General features: G+C 46.5%; 1 protein-coding gene across 1 annotated transcript in view; it reads left to right on the forward strand.

The window, feature by feature from the left end:
• Positions 1 to 27860, forward strand: part of SH2D7 (SH2 domain containing 7) — a 165595-nt gene that overhangs the window by 70565 nt on the left and 67170 nt on the right. The window contains exon 4 of the mRNA XM_086959406.1: positions 13918 to 14112. Within this exon, the coding sequence (XP_086815532.1) occupies positions 13918 to 14112 (195 nt within the window). The remainder of the gene's footprint in view (positions 1 to 13917; positions 14113 to 27860) is intronic.

The raw sequence follows: 27860 nt of genomic DNA on the forward strand, positions 1-27860 counted from the left end.
TTATGCGTAGACCTGGCAGACATAAAGAAACCATGCCTTCTTCCCACCACCCCTAGATTTTACTGGTAGCTATCGGGCACATTGAACTGCTGTTTTGTATACCCTGTCATACAAAGACAACACCATAGCATATAATGGCAGGAATTGTAATGGTGCTTGTTAGAAATGGGGGTCTCTAGCTGGCAGTGGTATACACCCGGTCCAAATAGGGACCCTTCCTTCTAGTCAATGTGAGGGAGTTACACACCCAAGATAACCACGCAGGAGAAGTGTTGCGTCAATTTTTTACTGGGAGGAGAAGCAATGCCCCAAATTCTGAAAGTGACTTCTTACTCTGGGATGATGCAATCGAAACTTAGCTCACAGGTGCAATGAGTGGAAAATCCAGGCACTCATGGTCGATGCAGTGGCAAAACAGATGCTCCATCAATTCTTCCAGCTGCAGGCATGTAATGCATTGATTCTTTCAGAGCGGGGGTCTCAGACGGAGACACTGTGCTCTAGATTCAGGCTGCGGTCGTTCTCCCAGCTGTGAACAGGCCCTCGTCGATTTTTCAGCTGAACTGTGATGATGCATTAGTGTTAGAAGGTGGTTCTGACACAATGGGCCACCCGGATTTTTTGCCCTTTGAGCACCTAATTGTTGAGCTTTTACTGTGGGGGGCCTCATAAGTTGGGACTCACCCACAGTGAACTCATAATGAAAGAAACTGCATGGGGATTTTACTGGTGCCCCCTGGCTTGACCAGCCGCTGTGCACCAGCATGGATAAGGGGCACCGGGCTAGTTACATGCAGATACATGTGTACATGCGCGTGCACACGTGTAGGTCTGCGCAGGGGAGATTCCTGGCCCCAGAGCAGATACAAAGTGAATGGTGTGACATGACTTATGCAGAATGGGGTGGTGATATGGTATTGGCTTTATACACTGGGAAGAAACATGCCAGGGAAAGTCAGTGGGTTGTACTGTTTTTCCTTCATTATTCTCCTATGGGGATGTGGAGCCCACGGGCTAGATTAACTTTCCTAAGGCCTCCAGATTCCAGACACGCACTATAGTCCATTATAACAGGTGTGAAAGGAAGTATTCTGCAGAGTCAAAAGTCATATTTGTACTGCTTTTGGGTCATCCAGAAATGTCATATTTTTCAGAGTCAGCCATAACCAGGGCCTGGCTGGGGGCTGACCTCAGCAGGCTGGATTGATAACCTTTCTTCCAAGAGCTAAGGCCTCCTCTCCAAGGAAGGAGAAGATGGGTGGAGCTACAGGCTCATCCATCAGCAGCTGTCACTGGGTGCCAGGCACCAGGTTGCACAGGGAGAAGGCAGCTTTGGGGGGAAGGGGCTCTCTGAGACCATGTGGCAGGAGACCCTGGACGACGCCATTTTGTACAAACCCAGAGACCTGGGCAGGAAGGAGGGAGCAGGGGCAGTGAAGTGATGTGTCGCTGTTTGATAGGACAAACAGAGACTTCCTGCCAACCCCTCCCCAAATTTTAAAAAGTGTTTGCACAGGAAGAGAAGCTCCCTCTGGGGTGTGGTCTGCTGAGGCAGAGGGTGCTGGAGCCTGGCGCAATGGGCAGTTGAACAGAGAACCCCTGACTGCCCAGGATCCTGAACAGCACCAGGAGAAGAGACCAGGACCAGTGCGCAGAAGCAGGGGCCTCTGTGCATGGAGAAGAGAAGCCCAGGAGGAGAGCCAGGTGAAAGGCGGGCGCAGGGAGCCAGTGAAGACAGCTCCCTGCTGAATCCTCCCTCTCAGAGACCCAGAGGGTGAAAGAGAGGCCTCCCAGGGGCTGGTGAGCGCCACAAGGAGCAAGAAGAGGCCAACATGACCACAATAGGACCCCTGGGGGCTGAGAAATTCCCCCCAGAAGGTAGGGGACCTTTGACCTCTGCCATTGACCGTCAGCGAAGCATGTGGGGCTCCGCCGCCGATCCAGAAAATGCCCCCAGAGTGGGTCTGGTCCCGGGGGCTGCCCCCAAGAGAAGAAAAGTCGGGGAGCGCCGTCGCGCTCCCCGTGAAAACTGCCCTTGTGGGGTTCCAGGAGCCCACCCTGGCCCCGCCGAAACTGGAAGCAGGGGAGCGTCATTGCACCCTGCTGGGATGGGGGAGAGGGGCCCAGGATCCCAACTCCAGGACCTGCTGAAACCGGGGAATCGCCGTAGTGCTCCCCATGAAAATATGAGGAGGCAGGGAGCGCCTTCGCGCCCCCGCAAAGATTTCCCCATGGGGTGCCAGGAACCTACCTGGACCCCCGGCGAAGACGGGCAAGCCGTGGGCAAGCCGCAGAGCGCAGGCTCCCTGCAAAGAGGAGGATGGGCCCGGGACCCCATCTCTGGGCCCCTACGCTGGAGGGAGGTGGTGGGGTGCCGTCCCACTCCCCTGAGGTCCGCCTGAACCGGTGGGAACCTCCATGTCTGCAGACCGGAAGACGAGTGCCGGCTCCTGCAGCAGCACGCAAGGGTGCTTGCCGGGCGGGCAGCCAGCGGGGGCAGCCGAGGGTGGGCTCCCCTGGCTGCCCTCCACCATGAAGGCATGCGGGGGTCCCGGGTGGGATCAGGACCCCAAAGGAAGAAGGAAGTGCGGTGCAAGGGGCCCGGGTGGGACCGGGCCCCGGAAAATGGAATGAGCAGCCGGGGTTGGCCTGAGGATCCAGGTGGGATTGGGCCCCCACCGCGGAAGGAACAAAGCACGAATCGCCAGCCAGAAGGGCAGCTCGGCTTTCCCCGGAGCAGTGGGGGAGTCCCTGCTCTAACATACAACAGTTCCCAGAATGCCTTGCAGGCCCGGACCTGCCTGCAAGGGGAAAACCACTGTTTCTCTGCGTGTGGTGGCCCCCGGTGGATGGGATCACCACGAGGTGTGTGCAAGGGTGCAGGAGGAGCTGCTGGAGCATCGCAGGCTCCCCCAGCACAATGAAGAAAAGTCCCTCCCTAAGTCTCATGGGGACTCAAATAGAATAACCCCTCAAGGGCTCAGCCAGCTTTTCAACACCTCTTGGTCTGGAACTTTTATTCTACAACTTGGGGTGTATGGAGAAGTGCTTCAAGGAGTGAAGGGCTGAGTTGGGGATGTCTAGAGAAGGGCATCCCCTGGAGGTGAAGAGGTGTAATAGCACCAGAACTGCATTTACTAAGGTTATTGCTTTTAGAGGGCCTGAAGGTCACATGTGTAATGTGGAGTACCATGTAAGGTGATGTCATAAGCAAAGTGGGGTAATGTTGACAGACATTCCTGCTAGGGTGTCTGGCTGTATATGTGTAATCCTGTGATTTCATCTGTGATGCCTTTAGGGGCTGTAATTGCAATGCATTCTAACGATCCACAAATGTGATGAGTGCCACAAATGTGATGAGTACTGTCATTCTAAAGTGATGCTTAAACATGTATTCTTGCTGCTGTGCTTAGGTAAAGAACCCAGACTGTTAGCCCTTAAGATGTGGAGATGTATACGTCATAGTCAGTAGAAAATGCTCAGTCAGGATTGTGTGTCACCAGGGCAGGTGTACCTATTTTAAATGCTTGTTGAGGTAATGGGGTGGGTCGCCGCTGTGATGATGCCACTGTGCAGGGCCCTCGCTCCAGGTTATGTTCAACTAACTGCATTTGGGGGCAAGATGATGTGCATACATGGGACTGGTGGTACTAGACCCCACCCCCTGCGGGAGGGGTCGAGATGTTATGCAATGTCACAAAGTAATTCCAACAGCTTATGTATATTTGTAAATTGGTGAATAGTATTGAGTAGTGTGCGTGTTTAATAAATGTACTCTTACTTTTATAAAGCAAAGTACAGACTGGACAATCAATTATTGAGTGGTATTCCTGCTCACCTGCAAATGGCGATTACTAGCCCACACCACCTCCCTTGGGTAAGCCTCAGACTGCTCTGCAATGCTACCCTCTGAGAGTCAGGTACTACAATTGGGTGCTTGGTTCCCAGTTAAGGACAATGTAGTCATGTTATTTGTGCAGGCCTCACAGATAAGGCCTCGCTTGGGTGGGAAAAATGGAGCTGGATGCATGTATTTTCAGCTTTTGAAGCAGCAAACCCACCCCCATGGGCCCAGAACTGGAGTTGGCACCACTTGGCAGGTCAGAACGCCCAGCAGAGGAATTCAGGAGATCTGCAGATTAAGTCTTTAATGGCCCTGAGACTTCCAACAGAAGGCAAGCACGCACAAGCCCTTGGAGAACTTTGATAAGCAGGATAAGAAAGCAAATTCCAGTTATTTCACTACCCACAGTCAGAAGCAGCAACTGTAGGCCAACACAGCAAAGCAACACAGCAAAGTGGTATCACTCCTCCTGACTGCTCTTATTCTTGGCAGTCATCCTTCCAGAAGTGTTCTAAAAATGTGAGGTTCCAGGTCCAATAATTATTCCCTATTAGGCATACTTCAAAGGATAGTCTTTGTAGTGCACAGCTACTGCCTTGCCCTGCCTTGGCTCCAGCAACGCTACAGGGGGATGGAGACAGCATTGTGAGAGGATAGGCACAGCACTATTCAGGTATCAGTGACAACTCCTCCCACCACTCTAGTTCAGGAAGGCCTTCAGCCTGGTGATTGGAAATCAGTACATGCAGGGCACCCAACAGCCCAATAGTCAGTCTAAACCAGACATGGATTCCAGAGGCAGAAAGAGGCACAAGATGGTAAAGCAAGAGAATGCCCACTTTCTAAAAGTTAAACCCAAGAAAGTAGTAAGGGCCTTTGGACAGGACTTAGGTAGGGCCGTGAGATAAATACTTGAAAAAAGATTTACCTAAAGTCCTATTTTTCAATTAGAAAAATCACACCATATGCTTTTTGTGATTTGGGTTGTTTATTTACCCATTTTTTACTTGTTTCAACTTTTTTTGTAAAAAGATATCCTCTTATTTTAGAGAATCACACATAAACTTTACACTTACATTTACAACGAATCAAAATCTCAAAAACAAATCTACACACCATGAAAAAATCACATTAATAACCACATGGAACGTACGATATGTCACTGGGCTATTCAACATTAATTACACCGTATACATATAATGTATATGGGCTCTCACATACGCCACCACCTATTTAGGCATATGTGAACAAAAACCAATTTGACTGATTTGAAAAGCAATTATTGAACATCAAACATTGATTCAGCCACATCAAGCATTGATTCAGCCGACGCGTTTCAAGCCTCGTTGTTTTCTTTACGGGCTTTCATCAGGGCTTCTTAGTTCAAGAAGTTTGGACATATCTACAAACAAAACATGACAAACCAATTCAGTTTCCTCCCTTATCCTTTTTCACTAGAAAACCTCCACCTGGAAGGCAGACCGTACCTCTTATTGGTTAGTTGAATGTCAAATCATTTCATGTCTACAAGTCTGACTCAAGGCAGCAAGATGACCCCTACAAGAACAAACCAGTCGGATGGTCTCAATTCAGTCATGTCTAACTAAGATTCGTAGTTCTTGAGTGGGACATGGGGCATACACCACATACCTTGGGCAATCAATAATTATCTCCTGTTCTTCTTCTTTTCCGACGTCTACGCCAATCTAGAACTCCTCATCTAGAACAGACACTGATGAAAGCCCACCTTGGACATCATGTGTTGTTTGGGCACAATTCACAAAAGATTATTATCTCATGACCTTCTTCCTCACCACAGTCCTTACTGTATGAGCAATTCTTGCAGCTTTAGCAAGGATTGTTAGAAGGAATGCTTGGTCAGGAATACATATTTAAGTAATCAGTGCTTTTCCTACACTTTGTCTTCCTTGCACAGTCCTTACCATATGAGCACTCCTGCTCATACGGTAAGGATTGTGTGGAGAAAGACTTGCCAAGTGGGTGCAGGTTGATTTGTTCATCTTTAATTTAATTCTGCCTCATGGAAGTGAAACGGAGAGGATGTTTCACACATTTATCACTAGGAGTAATGGAGGAAATCAGGAAATTACCTCCTCATTCAGCCTTCCTCGGTACACTCCTTACCATATGAGCACTATCCGCTCCTTCGGTAAAGACCGTGAAAAGGAAGACTTGACTTGCCACTTGGATGGAAGTGAAACAGAGAGGATCTTTCACTCATTTATCACTATCACAGATGCAGCTCCACCCATTGCCTCCACTGTTAGAGGATAGGAAAGTGCCGCCGACGCAAACCACTGCCCACCTCCAATCACTCTGAAATAGTGGTGCGAAGGCCTTGCTTGCATTGCATTGCTGTCCGGCTCATGCTCAGGATTTTTGCTATGGAGCTTTCACCTTGAATCTCAGGCTGGGTCAAGTTCAAAATATTGGATGTCAGTTGTTACAACGCGTGGTATTACCATGCGTACCGTTACAATGCAGGTTTTACAATGCAAGTCGTTACAACGACTTGTGTTGGGGCGCTGGATAGTGGAATAGTTTAATTTACTATTCCAACTCCAGTCCCCGTGGAGAGTAGGGAAGGTGTTGGATAGTAAATTAAACTGTTCCCTATCCTACAGCGCCCTCCAGCGCAAGTCGTTGTAACGACTTTCGTTGTAAAACCTGCGTGGTAACGGTACCACGTTGTAAAAGATTTGTGGTAAAGGATGTTCCCCAAAATATCAAGCCCCAAACTCTACAATATTGAAAACCTCTTTTTAGGGAATGTACCTTCTCCTGTGGTATCCACGTTTTGGTTTAGAAATACCCTGGTCTTGGGACAAGCTAAGCATGATCAGACAGTGTGCTAGGATGCAGCAAGCTTCATGGGAAACTATACCGCACAGTTTATGTTGCAACAGTCCACTAATCACGACTTCTTATATTAGGGTCTCCTGGCATTGTGTTGGTATTCAGAGGTTTGAGAAGGAGATCAGAGGCACTCTTCTAACAAGCATCCATCATGCCCTCTTCATTTTCAGCATTTCTAATGCAGATGGTAGGGAAAATCCAGGAATGCATCTTGAAGCTTTATTTTCAAGTAACTGAGGGGCATATTAGCAAGAACCTCGGTAAAATTATCGCCGCTTAGCGTCAGGAAACTGCCGCTAAAACGGCGATAATGGGCTGCTAATATGCGTTATAGAATTCCAATAGAAGACCAGGTTAGATGTCCTGCACATCCAACCTGGGCTTCTATTGGAATTCTATAACGTATATTAGCAAGCCCATTATCACCGTTTAAGCTGCAGTTTCCTGCCGCTAAAACAGTGATAATTTTGACCAGGTTCTTGCTAATATGCCCCTTAATTGTTTTGGTTTAATTTCCCTTCTGAATATCAGTGGTATAAGTGACCAACCTTAGATATTTTTCTAAATCTGTAACACAGAATTGGCATAAAAAATCTGCTTGAGCAATTCAGGAACCCAGTGCTTTGTGAGAGCCATGCCATGACTTTTCTAAGCTGTGGATATTGCAAAAGGCTATCTAGGAAATGTAAACTTAGATAGCCATGGTTCTTTCTTCTACTGGGGCACCCAATTTAGAATTGGTGTTTGTGACAGTATTAGGAATGATAAAGAATGTGGCAACATCAGTACTTTCCCAGCTTCACATTTTCCTAGTTTAAAATTCGTGAAATATCAGGGTGGGAATGGGTCTTCCAATGGGGGATTTACTGCAGGGATAGGGTGTGGTATTTCCATAGCAATTCCCATTAATATTGGGACCACCTATGCACGTTCAGAATCCTACAGGGCTCGTGCATTCAAAAACTACCAATAGCTGTGTGGGGGTCATGTATGTTATTGCTTTTAAATAAAGCAATTTCTTTTTTTAATGCGTCCCGTTTTTCTTACAAACTTTTCTTAAGACCAAGTAGTGGTCCATGAGACTAATGTCTACTCTTAAAAAACGTATTTTTCTTGTGGTCCCTTCTTGTTTATGAATAGATTACCAACTCCTTTTAGGTGTTGATAAAATATTAATGTTTTGCAACCAGATTTCAGTTGCAAAACATTGATACATCCCAATGAGAATCACTATTTGGAAAAGACACCCTAAACACACCCATTCCAAATAGAAATTCCGTATTTATTGATTTAGTAACCTGTTACCAAATCATTAGATGAAGTTAGTACATTCAAAAAACACATTTTGTGGTCACAAAACCTGTGATTTGCTGTTCTGCAAATGCGTTTGTGCACCTGACTCCTTGTCTGTTTCTGTAGTAGGGACATGTCACCCATGATCAATAAGCTTGGAATTCTACAATGTCAATTGAGAGAAGGGCACTGAGCTCTGTTGCATAAATCAATGGTTATAACGTAATAATATAGAATTAACTGGATATTTAGCTAGAATAAACCAAATGTCGTATGCCCCTGTGACCTTACAAAATTATATAGCTGCCTCCAGAAATACATTGTGTCAGTTTTTAAGGTTAGCATAATACACATGTAATCTGGTGCTACAGAACTGTGTCTTACCCAAGAGTGGATGGGCTCAACATTGGCATCACCGGAAGGTATATGTCACTGGCGGATTCAATGAAGATATCAACTCAAAGCTGTAATGCGCAAAATAAAAGAAGCACAAGTATAATTGTACTACCAGTCTATAAGCAGGCTCATGGACACCTAAGTACATTGCTGAATGTTGTAAGAACTTGGGTTGTTGGTTTACTGGAGTGTGATCCCTGGTCAAGCAGCAAACACAATCCTTGTCAGGGTGAGGCACAAGCCAACCCTAAATTAACCTGGCTCCACCCTCTGGTATCTGGGCACAAAGCAGTTAGACTTCATTTAGTGGAAACGTGCAAAGTATTTGTGCAGCACTACAAACAGTAATAAAGTGAAAACGCCACACAAAAAGGGCCCCACGCCATGTTAGAACAATAGAACTTTCTTTTATAAATAAAAGAAAACCAAAATGAAAGAAATCTAATCAATTGAACCGTAGATATGCAATTTAAAGACTTCAGTGAAAATTGCACCAAAAAGCAAAGTGCCAACTGTGGATATCTGGTTGCGTCAGACCAGGACAAAGTCACAAGTCCAGGCCGACCACGATGGAGCATGGGCTAGATAGGCCCATTGAACCAAGTACCTTAAATCCTGATTTGCAGAGTGTTGCGAGGATCCGCATTGAAGATGTGTCTGCCATCCCAAGTGATGCATCAGTTCCGAGATGCCGCGATGCTGCGATGCAAGGGCCTGCATTGTCATCGAGGATCCCATCCTTAGGGCTTGCGATGTGATGCTCAGCATCAAGGATGAGGCGCAGTCTAGGCGATGTATCGGTTCCAAAGAGCTGTAAGGATACGATGCACATTCTGGCATTGTCGTCGAGGCTGCCAGTCGACGAGGGATGCGAGTGCCTGAGCCAAGGAAGCATCGCGCAGTGGCGGTTCTGATGGTCTGTGATGCAGGTCTATGCAACAGGTCCAACCTAAGCAGCATCAATACATCAGTTCAACTCGGGTTTGTGCCACACAGCTGAGGAGATAAGTCAGTTCGCTAGATTCACAGAGACTGGCAGAGCACCTAAAGCCCACTTCCAGTGGTCCAGGACTGGGTTTACACACCGGTTAGCAGAGTAGACTTACACATGGCAGAGTCCAGGTGTAGGTGTAAGGTTAATGGAAGCCTGATGTGTCCCTGAGGCTACAGATCAGGAAGCAGCCATCAACCCTTGGAGTAACTCTCTATTCTGGATTCAATAGAAGCCGGTGCAGTCCTTCTCACCCAGGCACGAGGCAGCAGGTCAGCACAGCAGATCAGCAGTCTTTCACAGCAGCAATCCAGCAGAGTGGCAGTTGTTTCAGCAGCACAGTAGTCATTCTTCCTGGCAGAGTATCCACAGATATAGACGTTTACTGGAGAGTTGGTGTCTGAGGTCCAGTATTTGTACCCAGTTGTGCCTCTGATGTGGGGAGAAGATTCTAGAGACATGCCTTTGAAGTTCACAGGTGTCCTGCCTTCATGGCCCTGGCTCCCAACTAACTACAGGAGGTATGTAGCCCTTTGTGTAGAGACAGGACACAGCCTATTCAAGTGTAAGTGGGGCTGGGTCCAACTCTTCCTGGTCATCCTGCCAGGGATGACCCATCCAGTCACACCTAAGCTCCCATAGTGTGTCGCTGTCTCACATTAATACACAAAGCCCAACTGTCAACGACATCGAGTCATGTGACCCAGAGGCAGGCTGCAGGTGCCAAACGGCTAAGGCAAGAAAATGCCAACTTTCTAATGTGTCATGGTCAACTTTGTAATTTAAAATCCGACTTCACCATCAGCTAGGATTTTTCATCACAATTTCAGAGACACCTATTCCCATTTGAAAATTGCATTTATAAAAGGTAATACGATAACTTCAATGTTATCCAATGGGAGAGGTAGGCCTTGCAGTAGTGAAAAACAAAACATACTAGTTTTTTGCTACCGGGACATGTAAAACTTAAAAGTACATGTCCTACTTTGTAATTACATTGCACCCTACCCTCTGGTCTGTCCAAAACGTTTACTTAGCCAGGTCGAATTGGCAGTTTAATACTGTACACATACAGGCTGCAAGGGCAGGCCTGGGTCATGTTTAAAGTGCTACTTAGTTGAGTTGAGTTGAGTTGAGTTCTTGTATAGCGCTGCTATCACCCTACGGGTATCTAGGCGCTCAGAGATTGAATATGGGCGTGCACAATCAGTCTTGCAGGTGTACTAGTAGCATTTAATTTACAGACCCTGTCTACAGGTAGTGTTACTTTATTAGTAAACTAAATATGCCAGTTGAGCACAAGCCAATTGAACATGTTTTAAGGAGAAGCACAAGCATGTTAGCACTGGTTATCAACAAAAACAAAAGTTCTGAAGGCAAAAAGTTAGGGGAAAACCAAGGCAAGGATGCCAGGTCTAACAAATATATTTCAAACAAACTATTGTGAGAACGACTGTGAGAACTTCCTTTGTACAGCATGCTAAAATGAGTTTTCTGGGTTTTAACTCAAATAAGAATTATTAATTGTTAGTAAATATCTATTTGAATGGTAGCTGCTAAATGTATATTGTTTCTTAAATGGGATGTTATGCATAATTTAAGTTATGGGGGTCTCTTTTTATCCATATTTTATTTAATTAAAGTGCAAAAATTATGCAGTGTAATTGCAGATATGGTTAGATTCCCCAAAACATTTTTATCAGTTTAAGTAGTGCAGATAGTTAAAAAAAACATACATGTAGTGTTGGGCATGAGTGACACAAAAGGGACATACAATCTTACCTCTTTTTAGCACATGCAGCAGCTGGATGCATCCTGTAATGCATGGTGTTAATAAAAGGATCTACAAGGCTCTGATGAGGGTCATCCAGGCATGATCCCCAGCGTTACTAGTGTACGTGGGCCCCTATGAGGTGCTGTGCCTGGGCGTCCAGCTCACTCAGAGTCCCAACATCACAATGTATACTGTGGAACAATTAATTTTATGCATGTACTAATTCAGAGAATTGGCACATGCTCAAAGTGGACTGCTGGGGGTTTATTTACAAGCTCCTTGCACTGCTGGCGCTTCACATTTTCCCATATTAAAAGTGATGCACTGGTGGTACAAGGGGTTTGTAAATATGCCCCTTGATTTTTAAAATGACTTACGCACCTGCAAGTGCCATAGAAAAAAATTTGCACTAGGGCATTCCAGATTGAACTCAGCCTTTATGATATCTTAAAATCTGTCCTCTCCTATAGCAGTGTTGCTACAGAAACAAGCATTGGTAATACATTGGTTTTGCCTATGTAATGAATAAATGTAAATGTAAATGTACATGTATTTATATAGCGCAAATCGCCCACATCGCAGGCATCTATGCGCTTGCTTAGGGAACCCGTCCTGGTATTCCCCTGTGAGATACCCCGGCAGGGTATCCACAAGGTAAAAGCCAGGCATCCCGCCGCGAGGGGCCGTTGTGGAGATTAAGCAAGCTATTGCCCAGAGTCGCAGAGTGTGAACCCGTGAGTCGAGTAGGCACCGGAGTGAGAATTATCGAGTCCGTGGAATTATTGAGCCCAGCCCCCGTCGGGACGGGGAATTGAACGCTGGTCCAGGGCCGATCTCAGCTTCCGGGTCTGCCGTCTCTAACCCCTGAGCCACACTTCTCCACTACTGTTTTCATAAATCATTGTCTGACAGAAGGAAAGAGCTCCCTGACAGATAACATGGGAGTGAAGAGGATGTGGCACAGCGGCCAGAGCTGCTGACTAAAGAGCTGAGGATCCCGGTTCGAGTCTCGGCAGCGGCGCGCAACATCCTGTGATTCAATGCAATTAATCTTTCTGGGTGATAAATTGTGAGATAAATTTGCTGCAAGAGTAAAAGGCAAAACTTTATAAAAGTTTAGTTCCACCAAAGCTGATGTTAACAGTATTTCGGTGGCGGAAAACTGATAAGAGAAGCAGAGTAGGGACAAGCATTGATAAATGCAGGAAAATATGCTACAGGCAATAGAAATTGAGGAAATTTAAGAAGAACGCATAGGAACCAATGAGAAGCCAGAAAAGAAAGGCGGCAGGATGTAAGACCCTTTTAAGTTAGTATTAAAAACAATACATTTCTCAAGCAAGCGCTGTGCAGGCAAAACCTATAAAGTGCCCTCTGTATTGCAGACTCCCAACATTCAAAGCTTACAGGTGGGAAAGTATTTCTTGACATTGGCATATAAGGGCCCTTTAAGGTCCACAGGGATGTGGTTCCAAAGGCAGGAAGCTTCTGACATCACCAGACTGCACAAAAGAGTAACATATGCTTGACAACTGAACTGCTATGCTTGAAAAGCGGACCGGAAGGGAGTCCTTGTCTGCAGGTCGGTTCATGAATTTTGGTCCAAAGAGGATCCTTAGTTTCATGATACTCCCTCCCCTACCATGGTCTCTGTTGGAATGTGGTGCAGAGTTTTTAAAATTATTTTCTGCATAGTAATCTTAACACGACAAAAGAAAATTAATGTAATTGTAATGAAGACACGTTGTTGAGCGAATTGTGCTTATGCTAACATTCGTCAAAGTAGGTCTCAAATTCAAAAAAGCAAATTTGCTTGCAGCCATCTTTAAGTACATTTCCATCTTTTCATTTCTGTCTCACTCTGCACACAGATGACTCATGCACCAGTGACCTTGCATACAGTGTTTGAGATGTAATGCCACATTCCCAGGTACAGGATAATGTGGTTTTTCTTAAAAAAATGTTCAATACCTTACCTAATGGGACCACAATGGTTCCGCATGAGCTGTATAGACACTCTATTAACAAGGAGTGTCTATACATCACTCCTTGATGTATAGACACTCTATTAACAATTTAGGTATCTGGGGATGAGAACCGCCATGTGTGAATCTGTGAGATAGTGCTAAATCATTTAATTTTAGAATTGTATTGTGTTCCATTAACATAATTGATCCAATCTGTGTTATTCTAATATAGTTGTATTCATCTATGGATTTTATAGATTTCTTTGTATTTTGCATTATAAAAGAAGCGCTCTTCTGAAGGGTTGTGGGCTAACTCCAGCTTGACTTTTAGGAGGTGACTCAACTGTCAGTTTGCCCTTTGATTTATATCTTCAGTTCGTTTCTTAGAGCTGAACTGTATTTGTCTCTGTTAAAATATTTCCTTAATTTTATTCTGTTTACCTTGCTGTTGACTAATTGACTGACTCTATTTATTTTGCCTGAGGTAATACCTTTAATATTTGAATAAACCATCATGATTTTCAGTATATTATTTGTCCAGTCTCCGTTGTAAAGCCTAATGTGCTTTATATTAGTCAGTGAATTGCTATTGAATGTTGAATCAATTTGCTGGACAGGTTAAATTGAGGAGCAACAAAATCCTTGGGGGATCCACACTGCTCCTGTCCATCAAATAGCGCTTTAACTTGGCACATCCAAAAATGGCACTAAAATGTGACTATATTATGTCACAACAGGAACTGACTACATATTTTCTTTTGTTTTATTTTGACAGTATCCTGACAAAAGTGAATATGATGAAATTTCACAGAACTTTTCTACGTTATTCAACCACAACAAACCAAAGGGTGAAGCTCTCTCTAATATGTTCCTGGTTCAGAGGGCTCCAGCTATACTCCCCAAAACTGGAAAGCAAATTCAAGAGCAATGGATGAATTTCTCAGCAGAGGGAAACGCCCATAGCCCTGAGGTACCAACATCTGTTTCTGATACTCAGCATGTTTATTCCTATTTGTTGATTTTCAAATCTACAGGCTTCGACCAGTCTCTTAGTTTGGCACCATCTTGCTTGGCTGTAAAATAGGCAGTGTCTCTGTACATCTCATATCACACAGTCAGTAAATGGCTATTGAAGCTACAGAGTGGCTTCATTCACCCTCAATGGAGGAGATATCATAAATAATAATAATAGTTGCATTTATAAAGCGCCTGGTTACACTGAACCAGTGTGTCCCTGCGCTGAGGTAACAGCTAAAAAGAGAGCAGCATCCCCATGAAGCTGGTATCAGAGTAAATTAAACCACAGGAAACAAATAGGTCTTCAGACCTTTCCGAAAAATTGATTCAGAACACTCCAGCCGGAGTCTCTGAGGAAGAGTATTCCACATCTGGGCCGCCAGATACTGAAAAGAGCAGCCGCCCATCCTGGATCTCATGATTTTGGGACTGTGCACCTTTCCTTCCCCACTTGATCTTAACAGTCTGGTCGGTAAATAAGGAGTGAGAAGGTCATGCAAATACGAAGGCCACTTCTTCTGTAAAATCTGATGACTCATGCACATGGCCTTGAACTTCACTCTCTCCCTGTTGGGAAGCCAGTGCAGGGAGGCCAACGCTGAGGCTCTCTTCGGTAGCATAAGAACTAGTCTTGCAGCCGCATTCTGGATACACTGTAATCTCTGTATGCATTTGACGGTTGCACCCAAATACAGGAGATTGCCGTAATCCAGGCCAGAAGTCACTAAGGCATACACCATGATCTTCCTAGATGCCATGGGAAGTGTGTCAAGGGTTTTCCATAAACCCCGTAAGATACTGAAACAGGTGCCTGCCACCCTCTTGGTATGGTAATCAAAAGACAACTTGTTGTCCACCCATACCACAAGATTCTTCGCTTGTTTGCACGGGGTAGGGGTAGAGCCCACCGTCTGGGGCCACCATGCAGATGACCATACTTACTGACGGAGCCTTCCCTATTACCAGCACCTCGGTCTTGCTACCGTTCAACTTCAGGCAATTGTTTGCCATCCACCCAGCCTGTTCTTGAAGGCAGGATATGAAGTTGGAGGCAGGGTCAGCCCGGGCTTGAGTCATAGAGACCAGGGCATTAATCCCTAATTTAACTGAGACTTTTGCCAGGGGGGCGACATAAAGATTGAACAATGTCGGGCTCAGCGTAGAGCCCTGAGGCACCCCCTGCGTCAACTTAATGTTCCTGGAGTAATTAATACCCTGCATAACTTGGAAACTGCACTCGGACAGAAAAGATTCCATCCACTTCAGGGCCCCACCGGTGACACCACCTCTCTCTAGATTCTGCAACAGGGTATGATGAGCAACAGTGTCGAAAGCAGCACTGAGGTCTAAATAAATTTAGGCTGCTGTTTGCCCTTCGTCCACATACTTCCGAATGGTCTCGGTGGAGTACAGCGGAGTCGATTAGGTGGAATGAAGGGCACGAAAACCAGACTGAGAGGGGTGTAGAAGGTTGTTTTTGCAGATATGTGCTGTAAGCTGTATATTTACAATCTTCTCTGCTACCTTAGCAAAGTAAGGGAGCAGGGAGATGGGTCGCAAGTTGTCAAGTTGCTCAGCACTGATATGGGGTTTCTTTTGTAAAGGGAGCACCACTCCCTCCTTCCATATGTTAGGTACCAGTCCTGAGCTCAAACACGTCTCTATGAGATATCTTATGAAAGGCTCTAGTATGTCCATGCTCCCTCTTAGCACCCTAGGGGTAGCTGGAACACTTGGGGAGCCTGATTTAATACTGATGGCTATCTGTTTAAGAGTGTCCGGGGCGGGCACACTAAGTTCATGGAGGCACTGTAATGTCAGATCATCCACAGGTTCCTCCTCCAGTCCCCCGCTACCACGAGCAGAGTCAGGGAAGGAGGAATATAAAACAATTTATTAGCTCCTTGTCCACTCGTTCTTGTCACAAAGTAAGGTTATCCCAAACCATGTGGATATTAATTATATGTCTCCCCCAACACATCCTGTTTTGTTTTATCACCTGCAGGTAGACAAGCACAGCCAACTGTGAGGCACTGGCTGCAGGCAGGCAATGCCCATTGGGCGGAAAGGGCTTTAGCCTTCACCCCATTGTCCGCCCTAGCCCGGGCTTTGGAGAACACAGGCAGGTCTTGAACTGTCCTGGGCTGGGGCAGCCCAAGGTCTGATGTCTTGGCCTCTTCTAAAGTATTTTGCGGATCTTCAAAAGACCATTCATCAGTCCACGAGTCTTTGTGTGTTTCAACTGCTTATGGCCTCCCTGCTCCCCATGCTCTTGTCATAGGCTGTTTCTGCCAGAGTTATAGAAAGAGTTTCATTAACCATAGAAAGGTGGGCAAGCAGCACACGAAGAGGGAGTGCTGAGCCTGGACCCAGCAAATGCTCTGGTTTGGCTCCAAGCTCCAAAACAGGAACTGAGCCCTCTGCTTAGTATATCATTTTCCATTTAAAAATGTACTAAAGACACAGATTTCGAAAAGTCAATTTCTTTAACGTGGAAGCGTGTCATTTCAGTACACCAGAATGAATTTTTGCATTGACTGTGAAATTTATCAGAAGTCACAGTTTCAAAACTTAAACTGTGAAACATTCATGCCTGCGATGACCATGCTATTAGCAGGGCCACTGGAATTATGCGTTTCTGGCACTGCAGTGTTTTTCGAATAATATTGGCTTTGCCGTATTTGCCACAAAATCTGTTGTCTGCTGCGTAATCTGTAGATGTCATCAAAAAGAAAACTGTTGTTATCTCAAGGTCTTTCTGCAAAAGCTGAGTGGTCATATTTCAGTTGCTGATTGCTGTATTTAGGTGTTAAATTGATGCTAATAAGGTGAAATCTTTTCAGAGACAGCGCTATCATGCCTTACAATTACAAAAAAATGTAGTAATACTATCACAAAATGCACTGCATTAAGCACAAAATTTGCCATTTCATACCACATAATTTAATCAAAACTCCTGCATAATTGGGTCCTCCTCTGCCGCATAATTTCAGTGGCTGTGGCTATTAGTGAACGAAGAGGCAAGTCAGTTGTAATGCGAACCCTGCTTAGATTTTTATTACATGTGAGCAACATTAAAGTCTATTAAAACATAAAAGTGAAGTTTTTTGTAGAGGGCACATCCTAAATGTAGTTTTTTAAAGCTTTTCTTAAAAGGGACGATCCGTGATATGGTGGCACAGTGAAATAAGGTAATTGCCTATGGTAAGACAAATTGTGTCCAGCAGGTAAACCAGGTTTCTTGTTTACACGGTGCACTCCAAGTTCCAAGAGGACTTTTGCCAGAGCCAGCGCTCAGCATCTGGCCTGCAGTGGCTCTCCCTTCTATAGAAAAGTAACTTTCCGCATGCCAAAAATTATGACATTCTGGTGCAGGATCCGCTTTGATTATCATAGTTCAAATTACACCTGAATCCCCATTTGCCAACTGTCAATGACAGAGTGTCTAGGGTAGATCATCCTGCGTTCACACAGCTCACACTACACACATACAGGATCTCTAGTCATCCTGCCCTGACACGGGCTCACCTTTTGCTCTCTTGATCCACTCACAAGAGCCCCCTGGTCATGAATTCCCACACGGATGCACCACTCACACATCTCACCCTGCACTTACACCACTCACCGACCCTCTGAACTTACACACCACACCTTTAAAACAGCATACATGAAACCAACCAACACTTGTGAACATGCACACATGCTTACAAATGCACCCATAGACATCCTGACCTTCCTGCAGCACGGGATGTCTATTCAGTTTCATCTGTAACTACAGGTCCAGGCAAGAGGGGAATGTACTAAGACTGTGGGATGGTATGGAAAATGAGATTCATCTGAAGCTGTGGGGGCTGGTTTGAAAGGCAGGATCAGTCTTAGGTTGTGGGGATCAGGCATGAGGGAGTAGTGAAAGCAGCCTAAGGCAGCAGGAAGGGGAGCAGCACAAACAGGGTAAGAATGACGTACTGAGGTGATGAAATGGTGTGAGAGTTGACTGGGACTGCAGGCTATGGGTGTGGTGCAGTCGGGGGAGGAAATTACAGCTCAAGAGGCACTTGTTGACCCTGCGTTGAGCTCCATTGCTCTTTCTAACAGCTGGTGAGGAGAAAGGTGGGGGGTCACCTGTGGCCAGACATGCTGTTTTTGCTGCTTCAGAAGCCATGATGTAGACCAAAATGTGTGCCCTCTAGGCCTGCAGGGCCGGAGCGCTCTGCAGGCGCTGGTACCGGAGGGCTGCAGCTGTTTTTGAGATGGGAGCAGGCCGTGGGGAGCAAGTAAAGTTAGGTAGAGTGAGTAAAGTTGGGTAGAGTGAACTGAGACTGTAGGGTGGTGTAGGAGGAGGGACTGGCATGAGCCGGTTGCGACACAGGACCACAAGTTAAGGCTGCTCTGAGCAGCACATCTGGAGTACCAGGAAGGTTGGGCAAAACAAACGTTTTTCTTTTTCTTCTGAATGTCACTAATGCAAATGGAAAAGAAAAACATACAGACTGAGCTGTCACTGCGTCATCACGGTGCACATAGCAACCATTTTGTATGGGGGAAATCCCTTATTGGGAAGACATTTTTCACCATCACTTCTACCAATTATACTGGTGCTTGCACACAGAGCAATATTCGTAGCCAGTACTATCACATCGTTGAGAGTATTTTTCGTGCACACTGTTTTCATGTGGCAGCCATGCAAGGAGAGGGAATACCACGCAGGCATCAACAAGAGTGCAAGAAGCACTGCACTCTTTCTCGGCGGCACCACACAAGTTCTGCCGAATCATATGCTGTAATCAAGGTAAGCATGTGGGTGGGCGGAGCCAAAGTCTTTCTGACAGTTGTGCTTCTTAAAGCTTTTTTCTGTTGATCACTCAAGGTATGGCTGTCAAACCAGACCTAAAAAGTATATCTCAGAAGTAGTGAAACACACCTAGAAAGGTGCTTAGAAACACATATCATAGCACTATACATTAATTTAAGTACCTTCTATTGTGAGTCTAGGCAGGACCCCATTAGGTTAGTTTTGTGAGACATTAATCAAGGCTCAGATGCAGGTGCCCCAGTTCAATTATGGATGGGCTCAGTTCGGTGTGGTCTCACATTATGCAGGTCTCTGTTTGTTTCAGCATCACATGTCTCCCATCTTGCTCGCTTCTAGAATAAGACAGCATGGCTGCAGGAGTTCTGTAGATCTAGGTAGGCCGCAGAATGATGGGACAGCCAGAGCTGCTGCCATCAGTCCTTCAATGAATGAAGCTAGTGGGAGTCAATGATGGCAGGCGACAATCCCATTTCTGGGTTATTCAGCAGCTGATGGACCGCCACTTACATAGCATTCTACAAGTCTTTGGATGCACTTTGCAGATACTGCAGTGGTGACCTTCATGTACACAAGTTTTGGCTTCAAGGGTGACGTCCAACACCGACACAATTCTTAACTTCCATGGCAATGTCAGCCACAGGAAAAGCTCTGGGTTTCGGCAGCTACATTCTCCATGGGCACAGCATCTGATTTAATCAGCGAGGTCAACCGTAATTGTTCCTATTGCATAGCAGCAATGTTAGTTGTCCACCCGCTATTCCCTCTTGGAATGGTATTTCTGAAAAGACTGCACCCACTATGTTTGAACTTGCAGATCCATCTCTGCTATCTTCTTTCTCCTGGTACATCCTCCACACTAAAGTCTGGTGGTTTGTGTCATTCCCTGGACTGTCACTCCTCCTGCGGCTTGACAAGCTCTTTCATTCTCTAAGCAGGCAGGCTGACTTCCTAGTGCTTCTAGGTCAGGGATATAGCTCTTCTGGCAAGTAAAGACTCCAGGTGATGTACCCTCTGCTCTGGGAAGCTGGCTGTCACACAGACACGCGTTCTGGTGGAACAGCAGTTCTCAGAGAATGCGGCGTAATACTCCCTTCTTGGTGAAAGGACCTGGCACTGGAGCGACAAGGATGTAAGGGCCCGATGTAGGTAAATGTAATTTACCACTTCTAAAATACCGAATCATACGATTCGGTATTTAAGAAGTGGTAAATTAGAGGGGGGAAATATAGGTAATTCTGTTTCGGTAAATACCGAATCTGTAAGATTCGGTATTTAACGATTCTGTAAATACCGAATCGGTATCCCCCATTGATTCCTATGGGCCTTGAAGCCCTTAGGTATCAATGTGGAATACTGAATCGGTATTTACCGATTCGGTAATTACCTATTCTTGCAAGGGTGCAGGGGGTGTCACTTTGACACCCTCTAGCACCCCAATTAAGGCTTGTGTGCCATGTGGCACACATACATGCCCTATGGGCATGTCTGTGTGTCACATAGTACACGTGTGCATGCACAGATGTGCAGGCACACCTGGATTCGGTATTTTACCACCCAATTGGATTGGGTGGTAAAATACCGATTCCTAAAGCCCTGTGGCACTCTGACATGTGCCAGCTACATCTGCATTTACAGAATCGGTATTTTACCGAGTCTGTATTTACCGATTCGGTAATTTTATCGAATCGGTAAATACAAAATCGGTAAAATACTGATTCTGTAAATGCATGCCCTACATCTGAAAACCCTAATACCGGTCGGAAACGGCCAAAATCGGCCGTTTCCGACCGGTATTAGGGCTCCTACATCTGGCCCTAAGTAGCTACCGCCTTTATGCAAATAAGGAATGTGGATTCTCTGTATGCAATCTCAAAACAGGTTTGCGGCGGAGTGATGCTCTGCAAAGTAGGGTAGTGTCCAGTCTGACGCACCTACAACAGAGGCCCAAACTGAAGTGAGGTTTCTGCAACTGTCTTGGCACCAGCCATGGCGAATTGTTATCCGGATGAAGACAAAAGTCTAGCCCCGCCTAAAAGATCACTCTTACCCTGAACAAGAGTCCCACCCTGACAACCTACCATAGGAAAACTAATCGGCAGCTCCACCCAGCAGGAACTGCTTAAGTGAATTTCTAAAGGAGCCTCGCCTCCTCCCTCTATTTTCAGGACTGGCAGTAATGCTTTTTCACTATCTGTGAAAACCATCTCACCTACATCGTGTGCACAAGAGCAGGCTAGGTTCCAAAATGGGACCCACAGGCTTCCATTACTCTGGCTGACTCATGCTTGTACTACACAAGCCAAAAACACAATCCTCTTAGGATGTTAAAACTAGGAGCTAGGTTACACATTGATGCAGAACTTTACACAAGTGGGGTCGGCAGCACAGATAGAATGTATGGACATGACTGTGGATTCAGAAAACATGGTATGCTGCCACCACCACTGTACATACTAAACCCATGACAAGGGTGGTAGCCCACTGTCACCAAAATGAGGAAATGCTTGGTGCACTCCTCCAGGTCATAGGACAGTTCCAGGTCTTTGTTTGTGTCAGGGACAGGTGTAAGCCTCTGCACCTGTAATATATTAGCTTAGAGCCAAAATCAAAAACCGGGACACATAATAGTCAAAGTCGGGGTCTCAGGACATGGCACCATGTTTGCACACCCCGCAGGGAACATTCCCAGTCCAACAGCATGTTCAGACAGTTATGTTTTTCCTACATTAAATGACTCATCTTATGGTCTTTTCACTACATATATGTTTAGTGGACTGCAGAAAATATGCTATTTTGCAGATACTAAACAAGTGCATATTTGTGTCCCAATGTATAATCATTGGTGTAAATATACATTATTACCAATTATTGCCAGTCCCTACATACTGCACCCATTCTGGAGTAGCTGCTCCTCACCCTCTAAATGGTGAGTAGCTCGGATGTTTTACTTTCTTTTCTTCACAAGACTGATGAGGTAGTAGCAAGGAAAGCTGACAGGAGCCAGTAATGTGAACAATCCTTGTGACTTGGTGTCTGCCTTGCTCAAGAGAGACCTGGCCTATGCCCTGGAGAACTTACCTACTCCCTGAAGAGGGCTGAGTGGCCAAAAGCCCTTAACATGGGGCAGAAGATTTGAATAGGGAGAGCTGGTGAGGGGCTTGCAGACCTGATGAGATGCTTCAAGGTCGGAAAAACAGGCTTGCTAGAAGATTTCAGAGAAAAAAGCGTCCACCAGCTATAATATCTGAAGTGGTAGTAACATAGGACATTCTGATTCCTTGGCAGTGCAGCTGAAGGTCTCCTCATCACTGACCCTTTCTGTTTGGAGAGCAAACCTGCATCACTTCCCCACTCCCAATTTTACTATTCTTTCATCCCTTCCCACTTCTCAACCACAATTCCAGAAGCTCAGTACAGTTCACCATATAGCAAAACCCAAAAGAAATCTATATTCACTCACCTTTAATCTCATCAAGGCTTCATCAATTCTGCCTTAATTTTGCAAATGTCTGTTGGCCAGCAGAATCACCTGCAGAACCATGCTCTTATGACTAGCTCTGCCGCCAATCCAACCAGAACAGTCAGCAACTTTTTCAATATATGTATTTTCTTAAAGGAACTCTTGGGGCCCGATGTAGGTAAACGCGATTTTCCGATTTCAAAATACCGAGGCGGGCCGAATCGGTATTGTGAAATCGGAAAACGAGATGTAGGGAAAAAAAACCGAATGAATACCGATTCGGTCGGCATCGGTAATGAGATTCGGTACGTTCCGATTCTGCTCGGTCCGAATCGGAAAGTACTGAATCGGCCAACAACGATTCGGAAATCACCGAATCGGCTACCACCGAATCGGATATTCCCGATTTGGCGAATACCGATTCGGTAAAAGCCGATTCGGTAAAATCCGATTCGGCAATCATAGACCCATGGCGAAAAAGCCCATAGGAATGCATTGAATGAACCGATTCGGCTTTTACCGAATCGGATAATACCGAATCGGATTTTACCGATTCGGATATTACCGAATCGGTAAAAGCCGATTCGGCAATAGGCGATTCAGCCAATGAGGTGGCTCCCCCTCCCCCACCCAAACAGGGAGTGGCAACCCTGGCAGGTGCAGCCAATTAAGAAGTTTCTGGAAGTTTCTAGAAAGCCTGCCTGAGCCCAACACACACAGTTAGCAGCAGTGGGAGAAGGAGGTTGCCAACTGAACAGGAGAAAATGGCAGATCAGTCAGGAAGCCAGAAGTCCTCCCAGAAGAGGAAGCCCAAGTTCACCACCACCGAACTTCAGGTGCTGGTTGAGGAGGTGGTGAGGGTGCACCGCCAGCTGTTTGGCAAGCTGTCCCTCAACGTGCCAGACAACACCAAGAGGAGAATCTGGGCCGACATCGCCCAGAAGGTGAATGCTGCGGGTGTCACCCCCAGGTCCATAGAGGAACTGAAAAAAAGGTTTTACGACATCCGCAGCCTCACGAAGAGGAAGCTGGCTGACATTCAAAGGCAGGCTGGACTCACTGGAGGAGGCAACAACCCGGCGCCACCCCTCACCGAGCTGGAGGAAATTGTCTCCAGCACCATCGAGAGGGAGAGTATCGTAGGAATCGGGACCCTGGACAGCTCTGCGAGAGCCACAGCTACAGGTAAGAAGCATCATGACACACCCTACCAGACACCTCCCCATTAGATACAATGCATAGGCAAACACCAGCACTGTACTGTCACCAACATACAAGAGACAAGCATCATGGTACATGTAGTCAGCAGAAGTTAGCCAAATATGTCAGTGCAGAATCACAAGACAGGAAACAGTGTGACACGGTGTAAGGAGATGCAAGGACATGTGGAATGCCATAATTGTACTGACTGTAATACATCGGCACTCAGTTTACAAATGCTTCTTTGTACCTAGGGGCCCCATCAGGCGGAACAACTGCGACAGCAGAGGGAGCAGCAACGTCCAACACTGCAGTCGCAGGGCCGAGCACCAGCCAGGCTGGCCAGGAGGAGGAGGAGGAGGATGAGGAAGGAGACACCCCAGGGCTAGGAATGGAGGGAGTCCTGGTCATTGACTTCCAAGCAGTGCACTCACCAGTACTGCCCTGCACACCCCCCTCGCAATTCTCACCAGAAAACTCCCCTACAAGGCAGACCATTCCGCCTACACCAGCTCCTGCCACAACCGTGGCCTTGCCACCTGTCCAACCTGTCCTGGGAGCAGGGGCTCTGGGACCGGCCAGCACCACACCCCCACCAGTGGCACCCCAGCCCACTCAGCAGGCCGGAAGCAGCAGTGCCCGACGCCGTGCCACCACCACCACTGCTGCACCAGCACGGGAGGGCAGTGTGTTCCTGGGCCTGGAGGGACAGATGGTTAAAATCCAGCGCCAACAGGCCAGATCCACCATGGCCTGCCAACGCCAGCTCCTGCAGCACAACATGCAGATGGGGGAGTTGGTGAAGGGTTTCCAGGCTGTTGTGGACAGCAACAAGGAGGTGGCAGCAGGGTTAGGCAGGCTGACCACTGCCATCACCCACTCATCTGCCAGACAGGAGGAGCATGAGGTTGCACGCAGGAGGGATGCCCGGGTGCTGAACCGGGCCATGGCCCGCCTTGCAGCGGCGACCGCACAACTGTGCCATCGCAGCTCCAACCAAGAATCTGTGCTCAGTCAGCATATGGCTGAGCTCACTAGGGGGGATGGCCAGGATCACCACGGCCATGGAGGCCATGATAATATCAAACACCGCCTCCAATCCTGCCCTGGACCTGGGTGATGCTGGAGACAGCAGCAGCCGCAGCAGCCCGGCCAGCGCTGCATCTGAACCACGGAGGAGCACCACTCCACATCCGCTGATGCTGCTGGGCATTCGGGGGGGGCCGAGGGACACCCCAGTGGGTCTGGCAAGCGGGCAAAAAAATAGCCTGGCAAGGGGGGATGAGCAAACCAGAACCCTGGACTTTATTTGATTTTACACACTCCATTTTTTGATGCACATCAGTGCTGTAACTGTGGTGCATCACTATTAAAATTTGATTTTTTGCAAGCAACATTTAGCTGTCTTTGCATCTGTACTCAGTCAGAAATAGTTCTCAGTGATCTCCTCACGTCTGTATCTGCCATCACTTGGCGTACACACCGCAGCTGGCTGTGTCAGTGGCACAGCTTCGTCGTCGTCATAGTCCTCGTAGTCAGACAACTCCACCTCAGTGCCCTTCTTGACCGCAAGGTTGTGTAACATTGCACATACAGCTATGATCTTGCAGCAGGTGATGGGGGTATACTGCCTTGCACCTCCACTCTTGTGCAGGCATCTGAATCTACTTTTCCAGATGCCAAAGGTCCGTTCGACAACATTCCTTGTGCGTATGTGGGCCCGGTTATACCTCCTTTGGCTGGGTGTGGAGGGGTTGAGGTAGGGGGTGAGTATGAATGAGCGGAGGGCATATGCACTGTCGCCTGGAAGAGAAAGGGGTCACATTAGACACATGCATACATGTATTCCACCTACCTACTATGTGTTATGGGGGTCTGATGATGTGTCTCACCTAGGAGGTATCCTTCTCCAAATTCGCCAGCCATCAGCCGTGCATATATGCCGCTCTGTTGGAATATATAGGAGTCATGGGTACTCCCTGGAAATTTTGCTACCAGGTCTGTGATGGTGCACTTGGCATTGCAGATCACCTGCACGTTGATGGTGTGTGTAGATTTCCGATTGCGGTATATGTATTCGGTGTCCGCTGGTGGGCAAATCGGAATGTGTGTGCCATCTATGCAACCGATGATTTGGGGAAATTGTGCCATCTGGTAGAAGTCAGCTTTAGTTTGTAGCAGTTCTGCGTGGGTTGCAGGGAAAGAGATGTATTGGTCCATCCTGTCTATCATGGCGTCAAGGAATATGTGGAAGAACCTTGACAGGCTGCTCTGGCTCACCCCTCTTGCTGCTGCTACTCCACTTTGATAGCTGCCAGACGCAAGCAGGTGTAGGCTGCATAGCACCTGGACGTGCGCTGGGATGGCGTGTGCCCTTGGGGTGTGGTGGTCCAAGAATGGCTTAAGGTCCCTGATGAGCTCGAGTATGGTGTCAGAGTCCAGCCTGTATCTCTGTAGGATCTCAGCCTCAGTGAGCATGAACAGGGTTACCCTCTGTCTGTAGACCTGTTCATTTCTTAGCCATTCCCTCTGTCCTTCCTGCTGTAGCCGTAGCCGCCTCGCAATGACATAGAAAGCTGCCATCCTGCAAGTTGCAATGCATTTTGGGACTGTTTATATGGGTTGGAGTTGGTTACCACCTGATTGGAATCCATGGTAAATACCGAGTGAATTCTACCGATTTTGAGCCGATTTCGGTGTTTCTGTGCCTCCCTACATCTCCCCAACTGTCGGAATCGGGGAATTTCCCGATCGGAGAATCATACGAATCGGCATGTTTTCCGATTCAGATCATGTCCGATTCGGTATTTGTACCGAATCGGTAATTGGACCGAATCGGTGATTTTCCGATTCGGTGTCACTTACGAATCGGTAATTGGACCGAATCGGTGATTTTCCGATTCGGTGTCACTTACGAATCGGTAATTGGACCGAATCGGTGATTTTCCGATTCGGTGTCACTAACGAATCGGTAATTGGACCGAATCGGTGATTTCCCGATTCGGTGTCACTAACGAATCGGTAATTGGACCGATTCGGTCTTTGCATCCGATTCGGTGTTTTTCCGATTCGTTACATATCCGATTTTCGGTATGTACGTATCGGATTCTTTCCCATTCGGTACTCATTCCGATTCGGTTTTCTATCCGATTCTTTCTGTTTTTGGTTCCCTACATCTCGATGGCTGTTTACCGATCGGTAAGGGCCAAAAATCGGTATTTTCGGCCGTTACCGATCGGTAACGCCCTACCTACATCGGGCCCTAGATGCCTTGCATAAAACCCTCCTTAAACCAAACAGGCTTTGAGCCACGAGAACCTTCGAACTGCTGGCTAATAACAGACTGTTTTAGTCAAAAAGATAGAAGAATTGAAAGATCTACCTCAAAACATAAACCTACATTCAATAATTATAATCTGCTTTCAGCTTACCCAAACAGATTGTAGTATGGTTGGGGTGCAGAAGCAACAGTGATTTCAATGTGGAATGATTTTAAAACTACAGTGGATTAAAAATGGAGTACGGGCACAGCTATTACTTGACCTCTCCCTTGCCTTTAATGCTGTTCATCATCCTAAATACTAAACGTAGAAAGATCTTCATTTAATTAGGTGGTGATATCCTCTTTTAATGAGCAGTGTGTGAAAGCTGCTGCATGATTTTTAGGTGTAACTTGCAGCTGTCTGTTGTTGAAGACTTATTTTGTACAATATCAGTAATTTACAATGAATCCTTTACGGGTTCCGAAGTAGCGTGCTACTCGCCGAAAGAGAGCTTTAACAAGTGCTATATAAATGCTAACCTTTTTCCCTATTCTATCCTTCCACTATCCTTCTCAATCCAAATAAGTGACTAACATATCCACCGCTCAAATTACTTTAGTTTTTCACTATACTAATTCACAACTAATACTTAATGGATGTTTCCCCTTTGTATGTATGCTGCATTGGTTCCCTTCTTGCAGAACAACAATCCTGCTTGCAACGCAGGCACCCTTGCACCATGGTGCCAGGGAGCCTGTGTTGGCGCTTAAGAATGACAGATAAGGGTCGTTGAGAGCATATGCTGTTCTGATGACTGTCGCTATACCTATCACTTCTGCAAGCCCTGGTCGTGTGCTTGCACTCGGGTCATCACCCCTGATCGAAGCTCATAAGGCGCTATCTTCTTCCTTGATGGTAAGTAACAGTTTTGTCCCTTGCACTTGGTCGTTGCTGACTTTAACTTT

Source organism: Lissotriton vulgaris, chromosome 2_2, assembly GCF_964263255.1.
Source record: "Lissotriton vulgaris chromosome 2_2, aLisVul1.2, whole genome shotgun sequence".
Classification (NCBI taxonomy): domain Eukaryota; kingdom Metazoa; phylum Chordata; class Amphibia; order Caudata; family Salamandridae; genus Lissotriton; species Lissotriton vulgaris.